General features: G+C 43.5%; 3 protein-coding genes across 4 annotated transcripts; 1 reads left to right on the top strand and 2 right to left on the bottom strand.

Moving 5' to 3' along the window:
• Nucleotides 1-321: 321 nt before the first annotated feature.
• Nucleotides 322-15072, bottom strand: gtf2e1 (general transcription factor IIE, polypeptide 1, alpha). Of its 2 annotated transcripts, none has more exons than XM_031733153.2 (6): nt 14829-15072; nt 14084-14395; nt 13833-13990; nt 6022-6217; nt 5602-5837; nt 322-1412 (listed from the first exon to the last, which is right to left on the bottom strand). In XM_031733153.2, exons 1-6 carry the CDS (start codon nt 14840-14842, stop codon nt 961-963), a joined length of 1368 nt encoding a protein of 455 aa, XP_031589013.1. In that variant the 5' UTR covers nt 14843-15072; the 3' UTR covers nt 322-960. The 2 variants fall into 2 exon arrangements, with proteins under 2 accessions (XP_031589013.1, XP_031589014.1); XM_031733154.2 differs by having other exon boundaries at nt 14924-15072.
• Nucleotides 15073-15155: 83 nt separating this feature from the next.
• On the top strand, nt 15156-18313 carry rabl3 (RAB, member of RAS oncogene family-like 3). The gene is made up of 9 exons (XM_031733152.2): nt 15156-15234; nt 15838-15929; nt 16411-16540; nt 16628-16742; nt 16837-16987; nt 17358-17429; nt 17686-17724; nt 17819-17986; nt 18070-18313. Exons 1-8 carry the CDS (start codon nt 15189-15191, stop codon nt 17873-17875), a joined length of 702 nt encoding a protein of 233 aa, XP_031589012.1. The 5' UTR covers nt 15156-15188; the 3' UTR covers nt 17876-17986; nt 18070-18313.
• LOC116314994 (granzyme B(G,H)-like) lies at nt 18039-20146 on the bottom strand. The gene is made up of 5 exons (XM_031733149.2): nt 19526-20146; nt 19285-19427; nt 18727-18874; nt 18351-18611; nt 18039-18233 (listed from the first exon to the last, which is right to left on the bottom strand). Exons 2-5 carry the CDS (start codon nt 19350-19352, stop codon nt 18066-18068), a joined length of 645 nt encoding a protein of 214 aa, XP_031589009.2. The 5' UTR covers nt 19353-19427; nt 19526-20146; the 3' UTR covers nt 18039-18065.
• Between the last annotated feature and the right edge of the window lie 608 nt (nt 20147-20754).

The following is a 20754-nucleotide window of genomic DNA, read 5'->3' as shown; positions in this document are numbered from 1 at the left end:
ACAGGTTTTACATGGGTAAACTTACTGAATCATACCTTATTAAAACCACTGAAGCCCAGGTAAAGTGACAGGCATGTCCTCGTCACTGAATGTGCACGTTTACACTTGGCAATGAAGAAGCTTTATTCTTACCTGCTGCTGAGTCTCTGCTACTCTGCTGAAAGTGCAGAATAAATCAAATAAAACGTTTCCTCTCCTCTGTCGACAAAGCAACTCCCACTTCTCGTTTTTAGCCTCTGCAACACTAACAACCTGGAACATGTAAATATTACGTTTAAGATTTCAGCACTGCCCCTGGTGACACTACACAGGAACAACATGTCAGAGATGGTCAAAAAGTATGTTTATAAAAACTCTCCTTCCTTCACCACAGTATCTTTTTATTACAGACTGCTCCAAAGAACAAATGTTTCACTGTTAGGCACATGCTCCGTCTGGCTGAGATCAGTTTTTAAACGTCCCGTCTGTTAACTTGTAAAGCCAGCTGCTTCGTCCTCACAGGTTCTTCAGTCCTCCATTGGTGTGTGCAGCTCCAGCACTCACACCTCTACCAGTTTTCCAAGCTCACTGCACACCTGCTGCATATGCTTGTTTGTAGAAATCTATTTTTCCCGTCCACGACACGAAACTGAGCTCTGAAAGTTACTGAGTAAAACACCTGATACATTTAAACGGGACATAAAAGAAAAACGGGCAACAAGATTTAAACTAAAGACAAAACAGTTGGCACTGAGCAGCTAGGCAGCTCCTTCTAGGGTGGTGCATTTAAAAAATACTTGGGACAGAATACTACACGGGGGGGTCGCTTGTGCAACACTGTCAGAGTACGTCCTCATTAATGGAACGCAGGACGCTGAAGCCGGCTGAATACTTGTTGAGCAGCATGTTTACAACGAGCTGTGCCCACTGACACAGCAGCGACACAGCAGAGTGAACCCGCGCTGTGACTGACTGTGTGGTTCAGAAGAACATGTCCTGGTACAGGTTCTGGCCCATCTCGATGTAGGCCTCCTTCTCCTGTGCAGACATCTGCTCCACCAGCTCTGGCCTCTGGCTCACCTCTCTGTACGAGAAGGGCCGGCCTCCCACCATCACTGTCGGCTCATCGCCCACTTCCTCAAATTCATCGTCGTCCTCATCATCCTCCTCTTCGGCCCGATGCTGCGTGGCGGCGGCAGGAGGAGGACCCGGGGGCGAGTCATCGTCCGACTCGCTGGTGTCGCTGTCTGAGTCACTGGCGTTGGCGGAGGCAGAGGTGAGAGCCCTCGCAGCGGCGCTTGCTCCACCTGCACCGGCGCCTGCAACACTCCTCTTCTCGTGGATTAGCAGCGCGCGCATCACTTCCTCGTTTTCATCTACCTGACCGGTGCCAGGACCGGGTGCTCCATCCTGGGCTCCAGGTACGTCACCACCTGTGAAAGCCACATTATTGAGATTAGATCACATTCTCATTTTTAGCTTAACTCACAACTTCAACACCTCTGCTGTTCAACCCTGCTAATTATTCTGCATCCGTGTCATGTGGTAACCATGGGACTGAAGGGGAGATTTATCATGTGATCACATGATGCAACTTCTGACCAATCCAGGACATCTCACTGGGCCGTAGGCTGGATGAGATAACACCTGCACAGTTTCATGTCTTTGGAAGTTTACTGTTTCTTGGCAGACATTCAGTGCTGCCATGTTTCATCACAGCATGACTTCACAGAGCAAAAAGAGGCGTGGCCTGGGACAAACAGCTGCAACACATAAACATGAGATCTCCAAGAACGACTGATAACGACATTAATCTGTTTTAAAAGAAATATGTTGGCTTCGGAGTGAGTGAGTAAGTTCTTAGAAACATGTTTCATGGGTCTTTATCAATACCTGTTCCAGGCTAGGTATGTGCTCTGTGATTGGATTCATCCTTGTTCCAACACACCTGAATCAAATGAATGTCTTGTTATCAGGCCTTTGCCAAACTTGATGACATGCTGAAGAGGTCATCAAACCATTTGATTCAGCTGTGTTGGAGTAGGGATGCATCTAAAAGCTGCAGGACAGTAGCTCTCGAGGACTAGGATTGGGCACCCCTGGTCTAGACAGATGTGAAACTAGATGAACAGAAACACTGGCTGAGGATCAGTGGAGTCTATAAGAGACGCGGGAAATCATGAGTGGCAATTTCTTCTTCTACTTCCTCCCAACTTGCTGAAAGAAGCTCAGACGAGCCTCTGAAATTAGCGGCGCGCACTTCCAGCGTGTGCAGTCAGCTGCACTGACACAACTCCCGTCTGTGCCACACATCCAGCGTGATAACTTCAAAGTGGGTGGACATTAAACTGCAGTTGCTATGCCAACCACCACCTGGCTATTACGTCATCTTAGCGTTTCAACCGGCACAATGCTAAAAGCCTGGCAGTTCCACAGAGGGCAGTTGCCCCCAGGGAAGCCCTGAGAGCTCTCTAACGAACGATAGCACACCATTTCAGTTTCGGCGTGCGAGCTCGAGCCCAGCTTGACTTTTTGTAGATGTAACAGGTGCCACATCCCCACTGATGTCAAAGCAGGCAGAGCGGGTGACGTCAGCCAGTGAGCGGAGGCTGAAAGAGCTGCTCCATCTTTAGAGCGTGCACCCACAGGTGCACAGCCTCCAACACCAGTGTTCAGTTTCTCACCTTCACCAGCTGAAGCTCTGCACGCTTGGCTGACTGAAAATCATCAGTACAGACAAGGTGGTCCACATCTACTGCACATCCCCACCAGCAAGCACAGAAGACTCAGGAACTACAGACGTTCCCTCTCAGCAGCTGAGGACAAAGAAGCTCCACATCTTCTGTTTTTTGATGCATCGTATCAGAATTTGGGTTTATCTTTACACGTTCAAATTAATAAGTTGCATTTATGAACTGGAATGAGGCCCTTTATTCTTTCAGTAAACCAGTTCATGAAACACACGACGTGTCATCTTTAGTCGTTTACAGCTTGATGCATGCTCAGGATTTAAGCACAGGGTCAACTCTGCAGGCAGATAAACCATGAAACACTCAGAGACAGACGGAGACACACCTGTGACAAAAACACGTCTAATTTGCAATTTCCATAAGAATGGATTCTATTATGAGTGATCCTGCCTCAGCCACTCACTAATCAAGCCCTGATTATTCCAATTAAGCAATTATGGCTCAGTGGTACTCTGGCCAGGTCTGATTGCTGCATGCCCTTGGGTAAAGATCCAATGTCATTAGAAGAAAACTTGTTGAAGGGCTGCTCTGACAGATGGAGGTAACCTGGCTGACCTGTAATAACCTGTTTCAGCTACAGACTGAGCACCGACTGAAATGACAAGCACAAAAACGGCGCTCTCTGCAGTCCATGCAGTATCCAAGCTACCCGCTCCTGAAAAACCAAACCCACCGAGGACGAGAAACATCATTCATGATTAACGATCACATAAACAGCCGTAGAGTCTGGGAGGAAATTCACGCTGAATTAAACTTAAACTAATTCACAGAGTCGGAGATTGCAGTGCTTTAGAGTACTATTAAATTCATTCATCTTCAATAACAAGCTGCATATTCTGGAGACATTTTTCATCCCACTCTGTGAGTCCATTTTCAAATGTTATTGTATTTGGTGAAGACGTTTAAATTTGATCTTTTTAACAAACTCTACACGAGAGACAAAGACGAGAACGATTCGGTGCATGCGGCGCCCTGTAGGCGGGTCTGTAATAATTGTTTTTCACCTGCAGGTACATTTCGCTCTCTGATATGACATATCAGAGAGTGTCAGTGGGATCATATCAGCTGATTTACATTTATAACAGCCAATCAATGACAGAAACACCCTTCATCCATGTGATGCATGCTGCAGTTTGTCCACCAGAGGGCACTCCGCAACCACCCTACTGAAAACACACACCACAGTCAGTCTAAACCAGGGGTGTCCAACTCCAGGCCTCAAGGGCCGGTGTCCTGCAGGTTTTAGATCTCACTCTGGGTCAACACACCTGAATCACATGATTAGTTCATTGCCAGGCCTCTGGAGAACTTCAAGACATATTAAGGAGGTTATTTAGCCTTTAAATCGGCTGTGTTGGATCAAGGACTAGAGATGGACCGATCCAATATTACGTATCGGTATCGGTCCGATACTGACCTAAATTACTGGATCGGATATCAGCGAGAAATAAAAAATGTAATCCGATCCATTAAATATCAAAAAAGCACCTCACAAAACTTGCGACACGGCGTAACTCAGCTCATAACCGTAGCACGTCGGAGCAGTGTGCCTCATGTGATAGAGCAGCTGTGTGTATTTGTAGCCTCGCTACCAAACCAGCATTTCATCTCCGAGGAAGTTATCCCAGAGAGAAGTAAAGCAAGTGTGTAAGTTCATCTCTGAATGTTTGTAAAGCGTTCCCACGTTAAGCTTAACAACCGATATATGGAGCGACTGCCTCTCTCTCTCCCTCTCCTGCTGCTACTTCAATCATGAAACTGATCAATGATCAGCTGATCGGCTTTTCTGTTGCGAGTCCGTCTCTCTTCTTTGTTTTTGGCCCACTTTGCACCAGAAAGAGGAAACCAGCGGCTGAACAACAGCAGCACGTTTAAGCTTGATAAGCTGTTGTTAGAATGTATTTAATATTACTTTCTACACCAGGATCCTTTTCACGTAGCTGACGGCTGGTAACTGTGCAGGGGCGGATCTAGCAAAGTTTAGCCAGGGGCCGATAGGGCATGAACAGGAAAAGGGGCACAAAGACATACTTTTCTTTCTTATTCTCATTTAAAATGTCGAGCTTTTAATAAATAATTATCTGAATCTTACACCCAAAGTTTTAATCTGATGTAAAATGTATAGAAATCCATTACTGTATATAGTAACTTAAGTCTAATATACCCTAGTAAGCTATAGTACTTTTTCCTTTGGGAAGGTACCATCTGTGCAGTCTGCAATTCTGTTGAAGAAAGATGTTGAATCTATTTAATTATTCTTGAAAAATAATTTATTTCTGTGCATTTTTTTTCACACTGCATCAAATTAAAGTTGATTACATCGATTAAGCATCATGAGGTGGAGGGTGGGGGGTGGTTCCCTATTTTCTTTTGCTGGGAGTTTGCAACCCTATTAGTTAGGTTGCTTAATATTTCTGCTAAGTACTCTTTAAAATACCAGAATAGGGAGGATGGAGCAGGTTTAAGTTTATTAGATTGATCAGTGTTGCTGAACTATAAAATATTTTGGGTGCAGTGTATTTTTTGCATACAGGTATAACAGAATAGCTTTAGTGTTGTTGTTTATTTAAACTTGAGTATGAACTTATACAAAATGCAGCAAGATATTAAAAAACAGTTTTATTGATTAAAAAACACACTATATCGGATTCATATCGGTATCGGCAGATATCCAAATTTATGATATCGGTATCAGACATAAAAAAGTGGTATCGTGCCATCTCTAGTCTAAACAGTATCTGTTTATGTTTAGTGTGTCTGAATATAATGACTGAGCTACAAATGAAACAACCATCAGAGAAATGTTACAGACTCGTTGTTGATCAGCCTCAGCTGTAGCTGAGAGCGGCTGCAGTGACAGCGCTGTACTTACGGTTCTTGAGGACGTCCGGCTCGTTGTAAGCGCCCTGTACGGTGCTCTGAGTCAGCCACACCGGCCTCTCCTTTGGTGCCTTGCTATCGCCGGCCTGTTTCTGCTGCTCCTCCTGGTCCATGTTGATGACCACGTTCTGGGTGTACAGATCAGCATAAGTCGACCCTTTGTTCGACCAGGCTTCACGGTGCGGGCCGCTCGCTGCGTTGGCTCCCGATGCTGCAGCACGTTCTCGGCTGGAGGAAAGAGATGCGAATAATATTTACAGCTAAGTTAATATGATTAAGTCTGAAAAATGTATCCAGTTCACTAGTTTCGGGTTCCTCCTGTGGCTACAGACAACAGAGAGCCACAGTGTTAACCGCTAACCGCGGTGAGCTGTTAGGACGAGTGCGACGCTGCGAGGCTCGGCAGACTGACCTCTGTTTGAGAGCGGGAATCTCAGCAGGCTCAGGCTCCAGCAGCTCATGGGACAAGTTCACGTCCTCAGTTTCACGGAGCAGCACGTAGATGGGCTCGATCTGCTCGTTGAAGCGCGCCACGAGCGTCCTGGCGTCAGGACAGACGGACTCATCCTCTTCTACCTCCGTCTGGCAGAAGGTACAGCGAAATGTACCTGCAGGTGAAAAACAATTATTACAGACCTGCCTACAGGGCGCTGCATGGACCGAAGCCTGTAATACAAGCCAGCAGTCAAGTTTAGGCTTCATCTACTTTACATACCAGCTGATATATCACAGGAAGTGAACCTGCTGGTTGCCATTGGTGCCATTTGTGCTCTGATTTTGGTGATTTATAACCGATTGGGGTCAGGCTTCGTATTCATGGAGTCTGGGCGTGGTTGTGTCGACACAACAGGAGTAAGAGCGCCGACAGAGACTCTTAGATTAAACAGTAAATACCTGCGAGGGCTTGGGGAAACTGTATGCTGTGCACACCCCACTTGCTTCCTACCATTAAGAGAAGGGCAAGCTTCGACCATCTGCTTCTCTGGCTGATTTCAGTTTCAGTAATGGGAGCCGTTCCAGCAGGAGCACAGAGCTCACGCCTACTTTATGTTTATGTGTATGAGAGGACAAAACCTCACAGACTCTGAAAACTACTATTACAACAAAAGCACCTCCAGATTAATGCAAATGAAGGGAACAGTTACAGCTGAGGCTGGTCAACAACTTAAAGGCAACAGCGTTTCATTAATGTACAAAATGTTATTTGTGCATTTAAGATTAAAGTGGTAAATAGCTCATTAAGATCTTATTTATCCTCGATCTGTGCTACAAGCTGAGATTACTGGAAAAAACTATCATTACGAAGTAAATCATGTAAATATGATTAATACGTTTATTCATAATGGTCTGGCACTGGTCTCTGGCTCAGTACTGGAACAACTGGGTTTAGCTCAACCTGAAATATTCTGCTTTTTCTGTACAGAGGTGGAAAACATGTTGGCTGAAGGTGAGGAACGAGCACGTCAGGTGGAATGAGTGGAAAAAAAGATCATGTGTTACGACATTCACGCGGCGCGCTGTGAAAATCGAGAGCTGCAGGGCTTCGGCTCTCCTTTGTGGGTCAGAATGAGCTGGAAGACCAGCAGTGTCGTGTCCGATCCTCGTGAGGTTACGCTGAGTGTTGCTGGCCCGACAAAACCAGCCCATTAAACTACCAGCAGAGCTGCAGGTACCTGAAGGCTGAACCCTGACCGAGGCAAAGCAGCTGAGACAGGAGAGGAACCGTGAAGCATGTCATCACAAACATACTGATGGCTTATTTATCCAGAGTGACGACACCGCACATCTGTTCTCTCCCATTTGTATCTTTTCTTAGAGCTCGATCATTTAAACACACCCACATTTTAACATTGTGATTCTACAGTGAATCAAGCTGACAACCAACAACATCAACTATTTACAACATGTACACATCCCAGTAAACCACATGTAAGCACTAGACAGTATTATTCACTGAAAACAAATAAGAAACCATCTTTAATGATTTGTTGACAACTCCCATGTGACTCCTAGAAGCAGAGCTGGATGGCTGGCACTCAGCCCTGACCCTGGCAGGCAGTCAGCGTGGTGCCTCACTCTGTCGCAGTTTAAAGCTGATGCAGTTTATGAATAAAAACAGCTCACAAACAAATAAAAACCTTTGCAGAGAGAGCGCACAGAGCACAGCAGTTTTCTGGACAATGTTTCTAATGCAAATCAGGATTTTTAATGCACATGTTGGACCTGCGGCAGACTGGCAACCTGTCCGGGGTGTACCCCGCCTCTCGCCCTATGACAGCTGGGATAGGCTCCACCCCCCTGCGACTCTGACAAGGATAAGGAAACGAGAATGGATGGATGGATTTTAGCAAACACACATACATCCCATTTCAGTGATCACCAGTTCTGGGGATGTTGCTTCAATTTCTCTAAAACCAAATTCAAAGAGATGCCATTTTCCCAAAATGCATTGCATCCTGTGTAATACAGTAATGTGCACTGCTCAGAAAGGAAGGAGCACTTTAAAACATCAGATCTCAGCAGGGAAATAAAATCCTGCTGGATATCTGCACCGAGCTCGAACAGCAAAATGAGAGTGGCTCCACTGTGACTGCAGGGAGACAGCAAATGTTCGGGTAAGGGCGCGTATTGATGTGCCCTCCTGTGCAACCTCCTGCACATCACCAAGGTATCTACCAGCAGTGACAAGGAGACTAGCCAAATGCAAAACAGTCAGAAGAGAAGAGGAAGGAAACATGTGAGTGTCCTCCACCTGCCAAACCATTCCTGCTCTGGGGGCTGTGTCCTTGTTTTTAGTTTCATTAACACCAAAGCAGCTGAACCTGATTAACAACATTGCTGATATTGAACTAATCAGATCAATATCCCATAAGTTTCACTGACTTGATGTTAAAAGCTGATTAGTTCAGCGTAAGTTGAATTTTTTTAATCAGTTTAAAATTCTAAAGTTTCATATATTCACAAAATGGGTGACGTGAGTATGAATTCAGTTTTTTGTATTAAGGATTAATTAACTTTATGCATGTGCTCTTACCTCTGAGTAGAACTAATACATATTGAGTCTTTAAATTACCTTATAGCTATAAAACTCCTGCAGAGTTGTGTATAATTACACAGAAATGGAAATTTCACAGGTGTAATGTGCATTTATTCAATGGAGAGCACACGTGACCCAAACAAGGTAACCATACACAGGTGAGTTCAATCAGCCAAAGTGAGTCAGTGGGCGTTTCTCAATATGCGTACTTGTGCGTACTTGCGTTCTCGTGTACTCGTGATACGTCATCAGTCGGAGACCAAGTACTGTTCCAATTCGAAGTACGCATCAAGCCGAGAACGCGAAAAAGTCCCGGATGTGTTCTCGATCCGCCCGTTTTATCGAGCATGCATCGGTGTGGACTTGGGACAGCTAAATATCCCAGAATGCATTTCGTCCAAAACTCAACAGCGGACTCCCGGCACATCGTTTTCAACCCCCGCTCGCGGTCTTCTCACTACTGAGGTTAAAGAAACCCCAGCAGCTGTCTATAGCATTGAGTGTCCACTAGAATAGAAATAAAAGCGTTCTAACATCTCACCTGCTTGTTTTTATTAAGGTATGTACACGTATGTACATGTACACTATTTTTATTAATAGAGGTTTCACTACTGAGGTTAAAAATGATATATAAGTCACTTAGATCACTTCTAAATGTTAATGTTTGGTTCATTTCAGTGTTTTATTTGTTCCTGAGTAAACCGGTTTGGCTGTGATTACAGTTAAGCTTCATAACATGTTACTCACAGTTAAATTAAGAGGGGACGGCAGTAAAACCTCCGGACCTGTGACATCATCACGTACGCAGGTGTTCCAATTGTACATATCGTGAGTCCGTGCTCGCGTTCTCGGCGGGTACGTACTCACCGAGAACGTGAGTACGTACTCGCGTACTTGGGCATTGATAAACGGCCAGTGTCTACTCTCATGCTAAGCCAAGTTCATGTGTCCAAAGCACTACACTGAGTACAGACGCTCTGACCGCCTGTTACTCACATGTCAAACGCACAAACACAGCTTAGTGGGCGCCTCCCTGTGAGCTGCACTTTGGAGAAACTGAAGGAAGGTGTGAGTCAGTGTGACACGGACGGAGATGGGGACAGACGAGGACAACCAAAGTGTTTTAATATTGGCTGTTAAGATGATGTTATACAGTAGATGAACCAGTATGAGCATGTGACTTTAATTGGTTAATACAGCCAGCCGAGACAGCATCACTACAGACTGTAAATCTGTCGTTACTGCTGCTCATTCAGATCTAAAATTAAAAGGTAGTATGACAAACCAGACTGAATTATCCCCCAGTACCATCCAGTCTAAAAAAAAGACATTAAAGACAACTATAGCTCGTGTCATCATGGCCACTGTAAGTTAGTGATTACCAACTACTTAAATTTGATGTAAAACTGAAAATTCTGGGTTTTTAAGTCCACAAACTGTTTCATGGTCACCTACGTTTGGTCTGTTTCATTCAGAGCACATCATTATACAGCATATGTAAGTATGTCTAAGGCTTATGACTCATCCTTATTTAAATAACAGACATTTAAAGTGAACTTTAACATGGCAGAATGTTAGTGTACAACTTGTAGCTTATACAAGGCCACGTACACGTCATTAGCTTCATTGACAGAGTCAGTTCGTGTCCATGTAGCGTTGGTAATTTAGAAGTAACTCGGCATTAAATGGACAATGAACAAAAATCATGCTTCTATCACTATAAAGTACACGATCCTCTGTTTGTTCACACTATAGTTTCATTACGAGGAATTGTGCGATCCACCTGTCATTAGATCTATCCTGGTACGTGCTGTTACTGCCATCTAGAGGTAAACGGAGGAGCACACAACATAATGGAAGTGCAAACAAAAAACAACACATCAGGTCACAAAAAGTGATCCTTGCATCAATGAAATACTGACGTCTTCATTTAACTTTGACACACTCATTTCAATAAATCCAATGTGAATCACTGCCAGATGTGAGCGCCTACCTCGCCTTTCCAAACCTACATATTATATTTCCAAATACATTACAATTAAACTGAGGACCAGATTTCCCAATTTAGGATAATCACAGAGGGGCTAAGTGGGCAAACACGTCCACAGGGGGAGAAAGTTCTGTATCTACTGATTTTTTTAAAAAAAGATGAAGAGTGTCCTCCTCCCTCCCACTGACACTGCACGTCGAGTTCAGTTACATCATGCTTGGTTTTAAAATCAAAATACTGAGGAGCAGAAATATTTGGGGCCTTGCTCCAAACCAACCCACATGGAAAAGAAATAGAAAAAAACTTATAAAAAGACGCATCAGATGTAGCCTACTTCATATAGTGAATCATATAAGGCTTATATGATTTACTCATGAAAGTGGCCACTTTCTCATTAGATTCATATATTGTTTTAGTAAGTATCCAAAACATACAAGTTTCATTTATATAATTTTTCAAGGGATCTTATATCTGTTTTCACTCTTGTATGCTTTTCATACAAGTTTCACACAAGACAGATACAAACTTTATAATATCAGGGCTCGCAAAATCGCTAGCCCGACGTCCCGGGGCTAGCGATTTTGCCAGTCGGGCTACCAGAATCTATCCCTGCCCTGCCCGTCGGGCTATCATAGGAAGGAAAAATATATGACAATGCTTTTGCATTCTTTCGGAAATGTAGCTGGGTAATTATGTCATTGGCGTCGGTGAGCCACTGTCAATATGTGACTAGGGCTGCTCAATTAATCGAATTTTAATCTAAATTACGATCTGGGCTTTCAACGATCATTAAACATGACTGAGCCGATTATTAGCACATCCCTCGTGCTTTACTCTCGCGCTGCTCCGTGTGGCAAATCGAGCGCACCTCTCTGCGTTTCAAACGCGCCACAACAATTAAGAGGAGCTAACAGAGGGAAGCTCGGGAAGATAAGCAGAAGTTATTTGGAGAGGAGAGTGACTGCCATTGGCTGAAAAGAGAGGTACAAAAAAAACCTTCAGTGGTGTGGAAACATTATGGGTTCACTAAACATAGATGTTTACATTTTATTTTTTATATTGCAAACATTTGCACTGTAATCAGTATTTGCACACTATTTTATACTGTTTTTGACAATCTTTAAAGCCATTATTCAATACATTGTTATTGTTAAATGAATATTGTCAAATAATCGAGATCTCAATTTCAGAGAAAATAATCGTGATTATCATTTTTGCCATAATCGAGCAGCCCTATATGTGACATATTGAAATTGCATTTGAATTTGCGCTTGTTTTTTGCTTTCACTTTGCAATCGTGCGAACTGTGTATAGAGAGCGGCAGCACTGATTGGTGAGTGACGATAATTTGCGCACCAATTCCTCTGACATCGTCTAATCAATCGTTAGTTTACTATGCGAACATGACAAGTGAAATCTCCTGCAGGAAGCTTAAACATGTGAGAGGTTGATCGCGCAGAGAATCGCTGAGCGTTATGTGAGTGTGTGTGTAAAAGAAGCAGGATATATATTTTAGTTCTGCTGAGCCAAATAAGACCGGTCAGGGTGAAGAAGTGACAGCCAAAGGAAAGCCGACCACAAAACGGAAAAGTTATGACAAATCAGACTATAAGGCAAAAAGAAAGTGCAGCTTTATGGTTTCATGGACAAAAGAATTTCTGTGGCTGCAATATGACAAGCTAAATAACCAGGGGTGCACATAAGTGGTCCACAGGTGCGCATTCGCTGTCAAAATAAAAAAACGCAGCACTAGATAAGAAGTTGCACGCGCGTGTTTGCGTACATAATTTTCTGGAGGAGGACAGACATTTGTTTAGAACTCTTAAAGATGTCGAAGAAGCTCCTTTAAGCAATTACTTTGGTGTTCCTCCACCTCCAAAGAAATGTCAGATGGAGAACCACAAAAGAAACGCGTATTCTCGGAAAAGTGGTTGCAGGAGGTGAGCTGGCTTCAAACAAATGATGAACGCACAGAGATGTGGTGCAGAATATGCCGTGAAAATCCCACTCTAGCGGACAAAAACAGTGCCTTTTATATGGACGTAAACGTGCATTGCAACTTCTTATCTGGTGCGTGTCTTTTATTTTGACAGCGAATGCGGACCACTTATGTGCACCCGTGTAAATAACATAATGTTCTGCCGGGTGTGTTGTTGGTTTCCCTCGATTTCTGAGTGGACAAGTGCCTTTGTTACTGGGACCAGTAATTTTAAGAAAGGCCCCCATTAGAACCCATGAGAAATGCAAGAAATGCATTATCGCTCAGTCTGCAATATCTTTCCCAGAACAAACACCAATTGCAAATAACATACTAATAATCAACCTGAAAAATCTGTTTAGAACAGCGTACTATGTTGCAAAGAGTGAACTACCACTGGCAAAATTTAGCAGTCTTTGGAAACTTCAAAAAGCAAATGGCCTAGATCTTGGTTCCACTTGCTTCTTATCTGTGACTTCAGTGGAAATTTCAAATTCAGGATCTGACACAGACTGATTCCTGTTGTACAGTTCTTACAAGTTCATAGAAATTTCTGTTCAATTAGAACCAAGTATTTGAATTGATGATTGTAATTTTTATACAATGTTGTAATTTGTGTTTCAACAATTTTTTGATTAATGTTTTGTTTCCGTTACAATATTATACTTTAATGTATAACATTGTAACAGAAACAAAACAGGAAACAAAACATAAAAAAATTGCTCCCTTTTTTATTCGGGCTACTTAAATTTATTTCAGGCTACCAAAAACTGAAGAGTCCCTGCCCGAAGGGCTACCAGGGATTTTGAAATTTTGCGAGCCCTGAATATATATATATATACACACACACACACACACACACACATATATACATATATACATATATACATATACACACACACACACACATACACACACATATATATATATCTTTTCCATATGGGAAAGGGTTCAAGACTCGGTGAAGATCTACGGGAAAGAGGCACCACGCTCTGAGCCGTCCGACTGCACCTAATACTCCGAAAATGACAGGTTTCTCTGTGCACACAGCATGCTATTTAAATATATATGAACTCTCCCCACCCTCAGTAAAGAAGCTTCTAATTAATTATTCATCCCATGAAAGCTGGACTAAATTCCCGTAAAACTGCCAGAATGCTTTCAAATATCCAAGCGTGTTGAATATTACAGCATACCAGCACTGGTCTGCACATTTACCTGTCATAGGGTCAAAGAGTTGGTTGGCCTCGAGGTCGGTGAAGGTGGAGAAGCAGCAGGGACACCGGAAGGAAGCACGGTTGGTGGAGTCTCGCTCATCTGTCTCAATGCGACGTCGCATGTGATCCAGTTTATACTTGACCACATTGACCAGTACCCTAAAAAGACGTTAGAAAGAAATAAGACTACTGAGTCTAAAGTGTTCATCATCCGCACACACACACAAACACACACAAAGCAGAGACTTAAACCTGTAATTAATGAAGTAGTAGTTGTGTCTCGTTGTCTTGCCATCGGGCGCCGTCTCCACTCTCATGCGGCACTTCACAAACTTGTCTGCTTTTAGGGTATTGAGTACTGAGCGCAGCTGTTTGCGGTCATACTTGAGCAGCTCCAGCATGTCCTCCTCACGCACACATGGGTTACGGATCAGCACATCCAGCGCCAAAGCATGCTCCACACCATAAAAACCCCTCACGACCTGCTTGGCCAGCCGCTTCAGAGCTGCGGGGACCTCGGTCAGTACCTCTGGTTCAATCATCTTAGGGTCTGGAGAGAAAGGGCTGCAGGGCAGAGTGCGACACCAGGGGAGAACATCAGGAAGGCAGGGATGAGGAGCAGGGCCAGAAGAGTTATTCAAGTATAAAACTTTAAATTTAAGAGGGAAGTGTAAGCTAGACCACATTAACCCAGTGGGAGAAAAATCCCCGTTATAGATATGTCAAATCATCAATCACAGTTTAGCATAGCTTAGCTTAAGTTAGTGGATCCAAACAAAGACTAAAACTGAGATAATGCACCAGGTTGGCCGGGGTTATTGTACATTTTAATCTAATATAGTACAATAGAAACGCGGCGTGTTAATCGTTTTACCAGTCATCTTATTATTCCACACTTTATCTTTAATAAAAGCTCGATAAAGTTACTTTTATTTAAATTAAGCGCTAACACTGAGTTCGCCGGTAGAAACCCGGTAGGCGTTAACGCGACTCTTACCGGTTATTGTTCATGTTCCAACAGTCATTTCAGAGTCTCATACACTGACGTTAACTCACAAAAACACCGCTAAAACTCAATGAACACAAACGCACCTCACAGTCTTTTAGCTGCTGGGTTAGCCAACATGCTTCACTTCTTATTTTGAGACGACGACCCCGGAAATGAAAAATAAACCCGGGCCAACTGGAATGTTGGCCCGGCTGCACTAAACTGCACTAAGCTGCACTAAACTACACTAACTAGCCAATAGAAGCAAAGAAGCTTGAGTGACGGGCATATTGGCGAATAGCCTGGCTTTGTTTTCATGGGGCGTGGTTTTAAGAACACTGTTTACTTCCTGATCGCGTCTGTCAAAAAATGGCCTCTCTTGACAGGGTAAAAGTGTTGGTTTTGGGAGATTCCGGTGAGTTATGAACTATTTTCACTAGCAAAACCTTTACTACTGTCATCTGCTCTTATTTATAAGGACATTTGCTTATTAAAACTCTTAATCTTTAAGTAGGAGACTGACGCTGTGGTCAGTTTGCTGCTGTGGCAGTTAAAGCTATGGATAAACATCACGTAACACACCTGTCATGTCTAACCTCACGGGTAATTTTCACAATAAAGGTACATCGGCGAGTGATGCTTAATTTTAATACCCGTCATTTTTACATGACTTTGCGGCAGGCGGATGTAAGTGTTTGGGTATGAAACGATTCCACATCAAGAGGTTAAATTTCACAGAAACACGTTTTGCCGAATCAGAGAGCGACACCCTACAGATCATTACAGATACTTACTGATGTTGTTCCGGAGATGTGCTCTGATGGAAGCCGAGTCTGTCGTAAACTGACCCGATGTTTCAGTGGAGTTCAGTTGTCTTCCAGTCAGCAGCAGCTGTAGAGTCTATTCATAATTTAAATGCATTAATATCTATCAGCTACACAAAAATGTTTAACCCTGCAGTCACTGCTGTACTTTGCATCAGCTTCTTTTATCCAGTATCATTTTGTGCTCTTTGCAGGGGTTGGCAAGTCTTCCTTGGTCCATCTGCTATGTCAGAATCAAGTTTTGGGAAATCCATCGTGGACTGTTGGCTGCTCTGTAGATGTGCGGGTAAGCAGGTCCAGCATCTTCTACTTTACATAGTCCTAATTTTGGTAAGACTTCCTGCTGGCCCTTTATATTACTCTCTTATAAAACACAACAGAACACACTAACGAGAGGGAGACAGGTGTAACAGTTAAGCTGAAAGGAACAGCTGGGTGGGTTTAAATACCAGGGGGTCAGGGGTGTCAGGGGTGATCTGTGACAGAAGGATAGCAGCAAGAGTGAGAGGGCAGTTAATGAGGCCTGCTATGATGTATAGTTTGGCAACTGACAAAAAGATAGGAGGCAGAGCTGAAGGTGTTCGGTGGGAGTGAGCGGGATGGACAGGTTTAGAAATGAGTCCATCAGAGGGACGAGGCTGGGATGGTTTAGGCATGTGGAGAGAGGTAAGAGTGAGATGGAGCCAGATGAGCTGCTGCGGCACCCCCCAAAGGGAGCAGTTGAAAGAAGAAGAAGAATCAATGTCGAAATACTTATTCTACTCCAGGTTCAAGACTATAAGGAGGGAACCCCAGAGGAGAAAACCTTCTACATTGAACTCTGGGATGTTGGAGGATCCGTTGGCAGCGCCAGCAGCGTCAAAAGCACCAGAGCAGTCTTCTACAACTCGGTTAACGGTAAACAGTTATAGACAGATCTGAAAGCATTGATTTCATCAGTGACGTGTTATTGAGACATGCTCTGTCATGTTTGGGTTCTTTTAGGAATTATATTGGTCCACGATCTGACCAATAAGAAGTCCTCTCAGAATCTGTACCGCTGGTCACTGGAAGCTTTGAATAAGGATTCCTCTCCAACTGGAGTCATCGTCTCAAACGGGTGAGCAGATCTGTGTGTTTGACATCGTCCGTCTTCATTCAGAATAATAAACAGAAAACATGGCTAATGTGGAAGCTTTGATTTTTGACTGCAGTGACTATGACAGAGAGCAGTTTGCAGAGAATCCGGTGCCTTTGCTGTTGATCGGAACCAAGTTTGACCAAATTCCAGAAAACAAGCGCAGTGAAGTTCTCACTCGGACGGCTTTCTTGTCTGAAGACTTCAATGCAGAAGAAATCAATCTTGTAAGTCGCCTTTTTCTGCTCTACGAGCTCTCAGCTCCTTTAAAACACATAAATCAGTTTAATTCATTGGTTTATCTCTCACATAAAGCACAATGTCTTCCTCATGTTTAACACTCATAGAAAAGGAAACTAGACTAATGATGAAAATAAAGCGGCGATTCTCACACTCCCACACCACGTATGTTTTTCAGTCAGTAATATACAGAAAAATTCTAGTTCACAACAATAAAAACAACACACATGTATCATAAACATCACAGCATCAGTAAGCTCCTGTTTGTCCTGTGTCTGGTCCTCCTGCTGGGGTCAGTTTCACTGCGAGAGCTGAACACTTTTGGTTTGTGGCTGAAGTGTTGTGTTGTTTTCCCAGGACTGCACCAACCCCAGATACCTGGCTGCAGGCACCTCAAACGCTGTGAAGCTCAGCAGGTTCTTTGACAAGGTGAGAGCTGTGACCTGTGTCACTGCGGTCTGTCAGGCAGGTCGTGACTCACACGCGTGTGTGCGCCTCCGTCTTTGTGCTGTAGTTACACGTGTGGATTTATCGAGGGCACAGAAGCTGACAAATAGAGACAAACATCATTTGGCTTTCACATGTATTTTGAACCATAGAACTGGAGGATAAATGTCTCACATTAATGGGAGTCCTTTCTCTTGACATGTACGTGTGTTCTGACACATATTAAACCTTTCAACAGGTAATAGAGAAAAGATATTTCACCAGAGATCCCAGTCAGGTCAGTTTGTTTTCTCTTTATTTCTGTCCAGTCACAGAGTCGTAACAGTTTTGGTAAAAGGTTGAAGGTGAACTGTTTCCCACTTTCTCTGCAGATGACTGGCTTCACAGACAGAAAACGGTTCAACTTCAAAAGTTTGCACTATGACTGAGACCTGTGATCAGACCCGCCCACTCAGACACGCGCTGGAAGTGAATCTAGAAAAGTTTGTAAAAGCTGGAAATGACATTTGAAGAAGATGCTGAGGACAGAGAATGAAGAGGCATGCTTTGAGCTTTTTATTACGCCATCATAAATGAGACCACACATTTTTAAAACATATGCTTTACTGCTCCTCTGACTCAGGCATCATTCCTGTGCTCCTCCATTGTTTGCTTGATCCACGGGATGAAGGAACTGACTTTAGTGAAGACATGCGGGTACCTTGGATCATTACAGTCGTTTAATGAGGTATAAGCTGTTATACCTTGAGGCTTTGTGTTGCAGATAAGTGGTCCACCAGAGTCTCCCTACAAAGAAAGACTGATTGAGCGATCTGTGTAAAGGTTGCACATTTTTGTCATGAATAAAAAACTAAACCTGTATTTGAGTTATTAGCTGCTGGGCTGCTTTTGTTATTTGATTACCTGGCAAACACCTCCGTCCCGTCTGGTAAACTTGGTGCATATCATGTGACCAGAGTTAAAGTGTTTTTGCCAAATGTGTTTGCACTCAGTGCTGAACTGCATGTTCTCTGTGGCTTCTTTTAGGACATTTGAATGAGATCCATTAGCTTTGGTTAGTCCCCAGCCGGCCACAGCACATTTAATGTTGGCGGGTATTTCCCCGTTCTTCTTAGGCAGTCCCATGGTCCTCACGTACTTATTCAGCGTGGCGTTCTTTTTCAACTGTCAAAGAGAATCAGTCAAAGTTGCTCCTGCATCAGTTCAACACATGAACCCAGTGCACAGAGAATCAGGTCACTTTAAACATTTCCTTTGACGTGAAGTTTGACAGTTTTACCTTCAGTAACATGATGTCATATTCGTATTGTCCAGTGAATCCTGGATGAGGGTAGTACTTGGCTACTTGGATGCGTTGCTGAGTTCTCTCTTTCTTGCTGATGTCGTGTGCTCCGAGCACCACGCTGCAAGAACCCCGGGTCTCATCTCTGAACAACAAGAAACACAATGTTCAAAAAAACGTCTGCAGTCACACTGATACTGACATAGAAGTAAAACTGAATAGATGTTAAAGGACAGATATGTTTGAAGATGATGTGAATCATAATATCAACACAAATGAAGGTCCATACAGTCTTATCAGTGTGTTACAGCGCTCCAACACCATTAGAAAAATGACTCACAGGAAAACTGTGTGGTCGCCCATCATGCTGTGCTTCCACTCATGTATATGTAACTTTATGGTATGTTATCAGTATAACAGTTTAGCTGTGATACAGTTTTATCATAGTGACTGCTGATAGAACAGGAATCAGCAGCTAAAATAACATCCTTTGACTTTTTTAATAACGTTACGTGCTTGTCCTGTCTGGATTCTCATGACCATATAAAAGCGTACTTGCAGTGAGCTGCAGTCAGAACAAAGTCCTCTGAATAAGGATCCTCCACATGAATGTTCTCCTCCATACTGGACTGACACCATGTATGGTCTGGAGTGGGGCTTTGCCTCCCTGCCACCGACTATGCTGCTCTCAGCAGCCCCTTACAGGAGAAACGAAGGTCAAATCAAAACAGCGATCACAGAAAATTGATTCAAATTCTTCATTTTGACCTTTAAACAAGTGGATCAGTCTTCTTACCTGTGAGGGAGATTTGCAGAAAGACGTAAAGGATGCAGCAGATCATGGTGGGACAGAAGCTCCAGGCTTGCAGTGACCCCCCCCACTCTACACGCCTCTTTTTATAACCAGCCTCCCACAACAGAAACTTTGTGGTAATAAGTTTCTGCACGGATATCACACCTTTGTCTGCACTGCTGCATGTAACAGGTGGTGCTGCATCACACACCTCCAATAATTTACCAGCAGAACATTATTTCTGTTTTCAAGATGAATTAGAGTCTGGATCATTCATTTATTATTATTAATTCATATTTTCAGTTATATATATATATAAATATATTTAAACACAATTCAATAAAAGGAGCAGATGGTACAATCCCTGATGATGCATTGCTTCAAATAGAGAAGGTCTTGAGGGATGGCTGCTGTGAGGAAACTTTAGCAGCAGGACGCATCGTTGTGCGCCTCAACTTCACAGGCTGTTTCGGTCTTTTATCAGAAGCTGTTCTGCCATTTGTTAGTTTCTTTTTACATTCCTTGGTTAGGTTTAGGGATTAGGAAGGAATCTAGTCTAGATTATCATATTAAAATTTTAGGACACATCGTCAGTAGTGGACCTTGGATTCATCGGGTGTTTCGGCCATTATCACTAGACACCCTCATTCAAAGAGGCCCTGCCAGGGTTGATCAGGCCCCGGAGTGTGTCACTGGTTTATGTTATAATAATTTCTCTTCTACTTTCTTCTGTTTAGTTTTCTACAATTTATTTTATCAATTCACCACAAAAGTTGTACTTATCCCTTTCATATTTAAAGAGCCTCACTTCTTCAAAGGGATAGAAAAGGTGATAGCGAGAAGTAAGACAAAAGAGGCAAGATAGGAGCGAGGAGAGCCGGAAGGGGGGGGCCTGATCTGGCATCCCACACCTCCCAGCCGGATCCGGCTGTACGCTCTACCTCCCCGCTGCCTCCCAGAAAAGGGAGAAGGAGCAGAGGGGAGAAGAGCGAAAATTCTAGTGTTAGGTTTTCTACAATTTTGACGCCCCGTGCTGAGGCAGGCCCACCACAGGTCGATCAGTCCTGGGCATGAAAGGTTGAGCGTTGATGGACTTTCTCAGCTAGACACCTGAGGACCTGGTTGTGTCTCCATGTGTATCTGCCCTGAGTAAGGCTAGTCCTACAACCAACCAAGATATGCTTGAGTGTGGCTGGGACTGTACACAGGGGGCAGGATGGGTCCTTTCCAAA

This window comes from Oreochromis aureus, linkage group 16 (assembly GCF_013358895.1).
Source record: "Oreochromis aureus strain Israel breed Guangdong linkage group 16, ZZ_aureus, whole genome shotgun sequence".
Classification (NCBI taxonomy): domain Eukaryota; kingdom Metazoa; phylum Chordata; class Actinopteri; order Cichliformes; family Cichlidae; genus Oreochromis; species Oreochromis aureus.
Note: the sequence above shows the minus strand (reverse complement) of the source record. Positions and strands in the feature narration are given on the sequence as shown.

Excerpts from the sequence above, each read along its gene's own strand:
- gtf2e1 (XM_031733153.2), bottom strand. Across the intron at positions 6,218-13,832 it reads ACTCTTTGACCCTATGACAG|GTACATTTCGCTGTACCTTC; the intron begins GTAAATGTGCAG and ends TTTCACCTGCAG. Across the intron at positions 1,413-5,601 it reads GCCGGACGTCCTCAAGAACC|GTGGTGACGTACCTGGAGCC; the intron begins GTAAGTACAGCG and ends TGGCTTTCACAG.
- rabl3 (XM_031733152.2), top strand. The coding sequence starts at position 15,189 with ATGGCCTCTCTTGACAGGGTAAAAGTGTTGGTTTTGGGAGATTCCG. Across the intron at positions 16,743-16,836 it reads GGAGTCATCGTCTCAAACGG|TGACTATGACAGAGAGCAGT; the intron begins GTGAGCAGATCT and ends TTTTGACTGCAG. Across the intron at positions 17,725-17,818 it reads TCACCAGAGATCCCAGTCAG|ATGACTGGCTTCACAGACAG; the intron begins GTCAGTTTGTTT and ends CTTTCTCTGCAG.
- LOC116314994 (XM_031733149.2), bottom strand. The coding sequence starts at position 19,352 with ATGGAGGAGAACATTCATGTGGAGGATCCTTATTCAGAGGACTTTGTT. Across the intron at positions 18,875-19,284 it reads CTGACTGCAGCTCACTGCAA|AGATGAGACCCGGGGTTCTT; the intron begins GTACGCTTTTAT and ends CTTGTTGTTCAG. Across the intron at positions 18,612-18,726 it reads ATGACATCATGTTACTGAAG|TTGAAAAAGAACGCCACGCT; the intron begins GTAAAACTGTCA and ends TCTCTTTGACAG.